This window comes from Sinocyclocheilus grahami, unplaced genomic scaffold (assembly GCF_001515645.1).
Source record: "Sinocyclocheilus grahami isolate Dianchi unplaced genomic scaffold, SAMN03320097.WGS_v1.1 scaffold152.1, whole genome shotgun sequence".
Taxonomy (NCBI): domain Eukaryota; kingdom Metazoa; phylum Chordata; class Actinopteri; order Cypriniformes; family Cyprinidae; genus Sinocyclocheilus; species Sinocyclocheilus grahami.
The window spans coordinates 1,744,088-1,753,836 of record NW_015505331.1 but is presented as its reverse complement, the minus strand read 5'-3'; the positions used below and the strand labels follow the sequence as shown (position 1 = coordinate 1,753,836).

Below are 9,749 nucleotides of genomic sequence, written 5' to 3'. Positions count from 1 at the left end.
GAAATACATCTTTATTTCCAATTTTGTATTATATCTAAGATCATAATTACATACAGTATAGCAATTTTCTTTTACAATGGGTGTTTAGAAAAACAGAAAAACAACACATCTGGAAAAACTGAAGCACGTCAGTTTGTGCTTCAGTCTGACCAGTTAAAATCTATTCTGTGCCATACATAATATAATAATAAATCACTTTACAGTGGTAATAACAACATTATCACCAGTTTCATAGTACAGGAAATAAAAAACCCATTCAAACTAAGGTTATTTACAAAGTGTGGAACAGGGTGAAAGTTTTCTTTTACATTTGAGAAGTACCAAGATCTACTTTAGAGCATCATTAATTTTCCATATACAGACATTAAATCACATCCTTCCAAACTCTCCTCACCGTGTCCAGTGGTTCTCTAAAGAGAAACTAAATGTCACTGCCTGAATTCAGCAGCAGTGTCTAAAGTAACAGCCTTATCATGGCGCAAGACAACAACAAAAGTTGTGTGCATTTCATCTGAGACACAAGATGGTATAAATTATATTTGACTAAATGGCAAAGCAATGACTCTGAACAGAAACAAGTGTTAAGTTCAGTATATGTGTAATCAAGAGGTCTGATGGATTTCCATTAAAAAAAAGTGCAACAAGCAGATAACAAATGGACTGTTACTAATATCGCCATTGCTCTGTTTGAGCAGGTGTGTGTATACTTTCAGCTATTGTAAGCCAAAATTATAAAGTGTTTCTTTATTTTGAAAAGCGTATTTGTTTATTTGAAAGTTAAAACCGATATCACTGTCCTATTGTCCAGCATTGTTTTAAAGAATACACTTAAGAGCAAAACAGACAAGTGTGAGGACATGGAGAAAAAGAAACATACCAAAATGTCATACAGATTGCACACATTGTGCTTAAGCAGGCATGTTTTGAGAAACATGTACATACAAAGTAATGTATTAAAGTTTAATATATTATTTGGCATCACCTGTATGGCAATTATTTGTATTAGAATGTTGCATTTGTACAGTACTCCATTGTGTATATGATCACATGCATACAGCAAAACAAAAACTGGACATAAATGGAATGGGTTTGATACTTTAGTACATACTATCAAGACACACAGTCGGGTCACCGAAACATCCGAGTCCTCCGCCCACGTCTGTAGAAGTAGTTACACAAACACACCCCTAAGAAAGGCAGTAAAGACACATCTCCTATTTTCTCTATAGCATGGAGAAGTGCAACTTAATTAGAATAATTGCTGTCAAGTTCACAGTCGCCTGCTGGGCACCAGGGGTATGTTCATCAAGTAAGGCGAGTCCTGATCTTGAGGTCCATCTATAAATTTACAATTTCGTGAGCCACAAACTGTTTCAAGCGCTCCAGGTACTGTCCATACAGTTCTACATCGTTGTGTCCCGCACCCTCCACCCACAGCGGCTCCACGGGCCGCTGGCAACGTTCGTACAGGGCCAGCCCATGGGAGAAATCAATCACCTCATCCTCCGTACCATGGATCACCAGCACCGGAGAAGTGACTTTAGAGATTTTATCAATGCTGAAGGGGGGGGGAATAATATATATATATAAACACATGAGTAGAGTGTTCTTTAGTACAATGTTGTTTAACTCATCACATTGTGATCTGTAAATTAATTTCTACATGAGACAAAGAGCAAAAAAAAAAAAAAAGATATGAAAGATCTTTGTTGTTAAGATTCTTTAATTGTTTTTGAAAGAAGTCCTTTATGCTCACCAAGGCTTAATTTTTTTTAATCAAAAATACAGTAAAATATTGTAAAACTATTATTAAAATAATTGTTTGCTATTTTAATACATTTTAAAATCTAATTTATTCCTATGATTGCACAGTAGAATTTAACAAACCTCAAGAAAAAATTCTTATTACTATCAATGTTGAAAAGTTTTTTTTTAATAATATAAAAGTCTTTGTTACTTTTGATTTTATAAATTTTTCAAAATCTTGTAGAAGTATTCATTTATTTTAAAAACCTTTGAATGGTAGTGCAGGTATAAAATAAACCAACACTGAAATACTTGTTGGAAAATATGTGTCACTAGAGGGCACACAATAACAACAATGCCTAAGGGGCCGAAAACAGATGAACCAGCCAGGCGCCTTCTCCGCAACATGGCTGCTCAGAGCAAAACGTGGAAACGAGCAGTATGTCTCTAATTGGTATGAGGTACTATACAAATTAGGGGAAAGAATGTGATTGTGGTAAACATGAGAAAATAGGAAAAGACAGCAAGTCTAAGGTAAAAGAGAGACTCACTTGGGGAATGCATCGAAGCAGTACGTCTTCTTGGTATCAGGAAAAGCCACCCGCATGCCTGAGGTCAGAGGGGAGTGAAGGATGACGGCAGCGCTCTCATACCGAGAGGCCAGATCTACTGAAGGGACCGTACCGATGCTCTGGCCATAAATTATCACGTTCTCTGGCCTGATTCCATACCTAGAACACCACATTCAAATGATGAGTTCATATGCACACCTACATTCTCCGATGATGCTGCGATCAGAACACAATTATCATGAATCGAAGGTACAGGTTGTTTTGTTTAACCTTCTTTCAGAACCAGACAAACTGGGAAGTGGCCTTGGCGTTTTGTGGTTAATATGAATGACTTAATCTTTTGAAACTCTGTTCATATATTACATAACCTCAATTGACATGCCTAACTTAAGTGTTATTGCTTTTACAAAAAAGCATAGGTGTGACGTGTGAGCCAAAATTTAAGAGCAGATACTAGAACAGAGAGTCATTAATCAAACCTTTTCCTGCAAGGCCAGCTGCTTGCAGTCAATAGTCTATTTCATTACATTTCATTAAGTGATTGCTTAAAGGGGAAGTTCACTTTAAAGAGAAAGGGGGAAAAAATTATCCTATACTCTTTTATTTTTAGATATAAAAAAAAAATTCAGATATAAAAAATCTGTCCGATTTTCTGTAGATAGTTATTTTCACATGATGTCTAATAATTAATTTAAAAATAAACAAAAAACCAAATATAAGTGAATTATTTTATATATAAATTATACATACATGCATGCATACATCATTTTACATGTACAAATTTTTAATAGAATATGCATTCAGAGTACGGTGAGCAGCAACTAAAGAATAGTGACCATGATGACGTCAGTGAAGCATTTTAATTAACCGCATTACAGTGATACTTTCTTACTGTCTGTAGTAAAAAGCTGTAAGAGCAGATTCTTTCAAGGAATCCAGTGAGACGCAAGAAACTAAGTTTAATTTCTCATGTACAGTGATGCTAGCAGGAACATTTGTACTTAAAGGGGTGGGTGATTGCGATTTTAATTTTTTTAACGTTAGTTAGTGTGTAATGTTGCTGTTTGAGCATAAACAATATCTGCAAAGTTACGAAGCTGAAAGTTCAATGCAAACGGAGATATCGTCTTTTAAAATGTTGGCAGTTTAATGCCTACAAAAACAGCTGGTAGGGACTACAACGAGTTACTTCCCGGGTGCGTGACATCACAAACCCAGATAAACCCCACCCTCGGGAAAAGGCTGCAAAGGGGGCGAGGCCATGCTGCGCTGCTTTAGAGAAGAGGAAGAGAAAACTAGGGGTGCACGTAAAAATCTAAGGATTCTGATGGATTCACAAGTTTCAAAATCATTGTTCTAAAGCAGCGGTTCTTAACCTGTTATACTGTTCCTCGCGTTCCCCTACTCTGCATCTCTCTCTCTCTCGCTCTCATTCAGCTCACCTCCAACAATGAACTGTTCCAATTATACACATTTTCACATGGCTATGAGAAGCGTTAAACATGGACGCGCCTGCAGTTGCCGGACTGTATTAAAGCTTTAATCAGAATAAAATAGCATATTAAAGCTAACATAAGCATTAGCATTTACAAATAACCGCATATCTAAAAGTATGAGACAATAACAAACAAAAAACATAGGCCTACCATTAAAAGTCGTGCTTGCACAGGTTCTGCACGATCCTCTTCAATAATATCCTCTGCTTCTCAATCGGGCTCAAACTGATAAGCAATATTAGCGACGCCGTTGTTTACAATACAACGGAAGCACATGCCGCTGAGGTGAGGGGCGGGACGCTTAGAGGTGGCTTAGCCAATCACAACACACTGGGCTAGCTAACCAATCAGAGCCCATCGCATATTTCTGAGGGAGGAGCTTCATAAAAACAGGAAAAGATCAGCCCGTTTCTCAGAGAAGGGAGAGCGGTGTGGAATAAAGATAAATTATGTGAAAAATAATGTGTTTTTTTAAAAACTAAGCATTAACATGTTAAACTGCACCCCATAAACACAATCAAGCCTAGAAAAAAAAACAGTGGCCCACCCCTTTAAATCATCAAATGACAACGTGCCTATATCTAATAGAGCTCTGGAAACATTTAGGTTAGTTATCCTAGGGGGCGCTGTGTACACATTCCATGCCTTATTTAAAGCGCATGATCGCTTATTCAGCTGACTGCACTGCCACAGAGAGGGATGTAAACAGAAATGACTTCAAAAGTAGGACATAGAATGATAATCCTATAGCAACACATACAAACATTAAATGACTTCTACTTCACATTGTGCTGTGTCCAATGTGCAATTAAACAACACTGTAATGCACTGGGAATGGTGCTTTCAGACTTTCAAGGTCACTGAACTGGTTTGAAGTTGAAACTGAAAATTGGAGCTGTGTGACCAAAATATATACATCTGATCACAAGCGGACCTCACATGTAACATTATGAATTCCAGTTCATCCATTCAGTTGCCTGCACAATCATGCCACTCACAATGAACCACTGGGACCAACAAAAAAAAAATAAAAAATACGAATCACACGATTCTTCATTACTTTGGGTGGTCATGTGAGAGAAGGTTGATTGTGTTCTGGAGAATGGCAGAAAGGATGTTCAAAAATGAGAGCAAGGAGAAGTGACCGACTCTAACATTCTGTTATTTTCTAATGAACAAGTAAAAGTTTAAGAATTGTTACGCAGCTCTTGGCATTGGCAGTCTGTTAAGTTTTAATAAATAAATAAAATAAAGTTCTATAGCACTATTTTTTAAGTCTTCTGAAGTCATAAAACAAATTGTGAGAGGGAAAGACCTAAATTCGACCCGCTCCGGAATTCTGCAGAAGAACGCGGGCTAGACATGAACTTCAGGGGAAGGTTAAACCATCAGTGCACAATGTCTCAGGGTGCAATTACACTTGGCAGATTTGGTTCGATTAAATTTAACTCGTGCGATTGCTCTGTTAGTGCGGTTCATTTGAATAAAAGTTAACGCTGCCATATGAACCTTGGTTGGAAAAAATGTTCAAGCACACCTGGTTCTTCCCATCTCAGGAGCTATGTTCAGTTCCGTACAGGAGTCGGAAACGAGTCCAGAACTAAATGGATCCAGAACTAAATAAATGTAACATTTACTCTTTTAGTCCAGCACATTGGTACATTTAAAAGTGTTAACACATTAAGACTGTTCCTCACACAAACTTATTGTATGACTTCAAGAGATACTTATATTATAGTATATATATGTCCTTTTCAGAGCTTGTCAGTCAATAATGACCAAATTTTAAAAGACCAAACTATCCCTTTAAAGTACATCTTCAGGATTCCAAAAGGGTCTCATGTTCTCAGATCCAGGAGAACTCTGATGGTCTGTGGAATGACTTTTCATCCAGTCAATTTCAGAAAGGGGTGGTAGGGCCTCATCAAAGACCTAATGACTGATAAGAGTGCTATTAAACACTTATCGAAGAGTTTTTTCAAAATCACATCTTATTTTCATTTCATTTCAAGCTGCCACTTCATTATGTTGGCTATAAAGAAAAAAAAAGTAATTTATTAAAGATAAGAAAATCAAATCAACACTATTTATTCCCATGGCAACAAATCATAAAATGACAATTGTTCTGATAAAAAAATAACATGTACCAGATTACCTTTAATAAGTTAATAAAGCAGCTGGCTGCGAGCAACTCTAAAGTGATACAAAACTTGCAGTGTGACACCATCAGGAAGTTATTTTTCACTTCCTGGGTAGGCAATGTTGCTATGACTGCAATCAGGCCTGTCTTTCCAGGACTCACTGGGGATCAGTTGCTAGGCAACCAATCAATATTTGACTTTGAGAACTGGCTGCTGGTTCCTCCCCCCTCACCTCTCAGGGGGAGCTGCGCTCCATGAAAGACTGACACCGAATTCTCACAAGCTTCTTGAGTGACATGCTTTTAACTCTCAGCCCAAAAATACTCATGAGCACAATGGTCATTACGTGACTTCAGGATGAAGGGGGACACAGGGGTCTCATTCAGTAAAGCTGCTACTGCTGGCCTTTCCTTTATGACATCACAGTCATCGTTTTTGGAGGAGGAAGACAAAAGCCATTTCCTTTGCTTCTTCCTTTTACTGGAACGGTCTCAGACTTTTGAATGTGGAAGACAAAACACATCACTACCGTTTTGCTGCTTTGAAGACAAAACCAGATGGTTCTGCTTGGTAGAAGTTTGCATATGCTACCAAGTCTGGTTGCAAATACCTATATGAAATGCACACAGTCTAGCTTACTGCAACGGCTAGCTGTGATAACAGATGGTCGTATCCAGACCAACCCCTTAGTTATGAACCTGGCCCAAGTAAAGTCATTCAGGCTTGCCAAAACATTGCACTGGAGTTCACTGTACCATCCGCTTTTCTTGTAAATGCTTAACAGATCTGTGTGTGTGTGTGTGTGCGTGCGTGTGTCAGCCCCACCTGATGTTTCAACACTGACTCACCTGGCTGAGCAAACCAAAAGGTGTGGCTGCCCTACACTAACATGACATACGATACAAACCATCCTGATTCTCGATTAGTGTGGTTTGGCAAGGCATTTTGCCTTTAGAAGGGACTGGACTGACTGTGGGCTGACAAAAACATGAAGCTTGATTGGGAAATCACCATGGGTTTATAACAGTGGTTCTCAACCCACGGCCCGCATGCGGCCCATCACGAATTGAAATGCGGCCCACCATGCTGAACAGAATAAAAAAAAAAAAATTCAGTTTTACAATTCATTTTAGTTTTTACATTAATTTAAAAATGTACTAAATAAATATAAGCTATAGCCTAATGTTTTTATGTAAAATAATTTAGTTTTTCATATATTATTTTCAGACATGAGCAGTACTCACATAGCCTAATTAACGTTACACATTTAAAGTAACGACCAAGTGGCCAGCGGCAGACAGTGAGCATATGCTTGATCAGTTTAGCCTTCTCAAATCATCACGACTTGACTCAAATAAAATCTATAGATATAAAACAGTTCAAGCATATAACAATGTTTAAACGTTAAACCTAGATAAATGTGCACTGTATCCAATAGTTTGTGCAGAGAGTGGAAGCTGAAGCGCGCTTTGCAGGACATAGAGACACCAGCGCGATCACTTGCATTTTTTTTCAGTGGATACACCATCATTTTTGCTCATAAAGGTAAGAGTAATACATCATTCGTAACTGTAAAGGGTCAACTTGTATTTGTGTGCACTCACAATATCAACAAAATGTTGTGCTTTAATAAAATAAAGAAATCAAACATGATGCGCTTTCTGCCGTCTCGTCTTGAACAGGAGCGCTTACAAAAATGAACCGAAACTAATGCGAATAAATGCCTCACAGACATGATAAATATATCTATAGAAAGCTTTAAATTACTACTGAACGAAATAAAACAAATCAAAAACAAAAACTCTTTCATTATAATCATAATCTGTAAAGATGCACTTCTCTCTAAAGGCGCGTCTAATGAGGAGATGGCGAGTCAGGATCGACAACTTCATCCTGCGACACCGACTCAGAAAACACTAGTTTATTAGTAAATAATTAAAATATCTCCTTACTGTTTCCCCCTGACGCATTTATGGTAATTACTTTTGCCGATGCTTTGCGGCAAACTTAAGCCTATTGCGTGCATTTGAACACAGAACTCTTCAGCTGCGCTGACAGCACACACCCTACATGCTGCTGCTGCTGGACAGTAAACACCGTCGAGCCGCTCTTGACATTCTCGGTAGCACGGTCTCATGTTGTTTCCACCAGCACGGCAATCTTTTTTCATCACTAATTGATGGATGTCTAAAATATAAAAATAAGGAGAAGCCTAAAACACTTCCGAGGCCCGGCCCGCGTCTGAACTATGATGTGAAAATTGTCCCGAAGCCCGGCCCGAGGGGCGTAAAAAAGTCGGGGCCCGTCGGGCCTGGGCTGAAATGCAGGGCTCTAGCTCTGATCTAGCACACAGAAAATGATTTGACTGAAAATTTATCAGAAGAGATGAAAGTAGGGTAGTGGTCATCTGTGCAATTCAAAAAAAACAGCAGCTTTTCTGCATTAGGTATGTTTTTTTTTTCCTCTTTGTACAGCAGTTATTGTTCATTCTAAATTAATTTTTTTAATGTAGAATATGTGTTACATAAATACATGAAATATAGAACATATAAAAAAGTGCTCGTGGCTCGTCTGCCAGTGGGGGGCCCCCCCCGCATAAAAGGGAAACTCCGCATATGATTGTGCTGTTACTCCTTTCGAGCCGAAGTTGTGCTCGTGGCTCGTCTGCCAGTGGGTGGCCCCCCACGCATAAAAGTGAAACTCCGCATATGATTGTGCTGTTACTCCTTTCGAGCCGAAGTTCACAAAATTGGGTGTTATTTGTGGGGAGTAGAATTATTTATTTATTTCAATGAATGTAATCGATTAGATATCATAATATTTAGGCTATAATATTATAAATCAGGTTGGTTTGTATTGCTGACGTAATATGTAAATGATATGTGTGCGGCCCGCGAGACTTGCACTTGGACCATAGTGCGGCCCGGTGGAAAAAAAGGTTGAGAATCACTGGTATTGAATATTTAATTGTTTTAACTTATTTTGAGTCTGATCATCATCTAGTACCATATAAAAAAAATAGCAATAGATTATAGCAAAGGTTCCTTTTGCTTCCTCTGTGAAGTTGGAATGAAATAAAAATTGATCCTATCAATTTTGTAAATGTAATTCTTAAAGGGGTGGTTCACTGGGTTTTTTCTAGGGTTGATTGTGTTTATGGGTTGCAGTCTAACATGTGTTAATGCTTAGTTTTTTTTTTTTTTAAAACATAATTTTTCTCATAATTTACCTTTATTCCACACCTCTCTGTCCCTTCTCTGTATGAAACCCCTCCCTCAGAAATAGGCGATGGGCTCTGATTGGTTAGCTAGCCCAGTGTGTTGTGATTGGCTAAACCTCCTCTAGCACGGGTCTAAGCGTCCCACCCCTCACCTCGGTTGTATTGTAAACAACTGCATCGTTAATATCGCTTATCAGTTTGAGTCCGATTGAGAAGCAGAGGATATTATTGAAGAGGATCGTGCAGAACCTGTGCAAGCATGGCTTTTAATGGTAGGCCTATGTTTTTTGTTTGTTGTTGTCTCATAATTTTAGATATGCTGTTATTTGTAAATGCTACTGCTTATGTTAGCTTTTAATATATACGGTTTTATCCTGATTAAAGCTTTAATACAGTACGGCAACTGCACACACAAATTGTCCATGTTTAACGCTTTTCATAGCTATGTGAAAATAAGTGTATAATTGTAACAGTTCATTGTTGGAGCTGAGCTGAGAGAGAGAGAGGCATTAAACTGCCAGAATTAAAAAAAAACGATATCTCCGTTTGCATTGAACTTTCAGCTTTGTAACTT

General features: G+C 38.1%; 1 protein-coding gene across 2 annotated transcripts in view; it reads right to left on the bottom strand.

Moving 5' to 3' along the window:
• The window catches only part of LOC107592319 (protein ABHD17B), a 16,725-nt gene continuing 6,976 nt past the window's right edge, over positions 1-9,749 (bottom strand). For both annotated transcript variants that reach the window (XM_016281799.1, XM_016281800.1), the window contains 2 exons: positions 2,298-2,477; positions 1-1,558 (listed from right to left, as the gene is read on the bottom strand). In XM_016281799.1, coding sequence (XP_016137285.1) covers positions 1,339-1,558; positions 2,298-2,477 — 400 coding nt within the window. In that variant the 3' untranslated portion in view covers positions 1-1,338. The remainder of the gene's footprint in view (positions 1,559-2,297; positions 2,478-9,749) is intronic.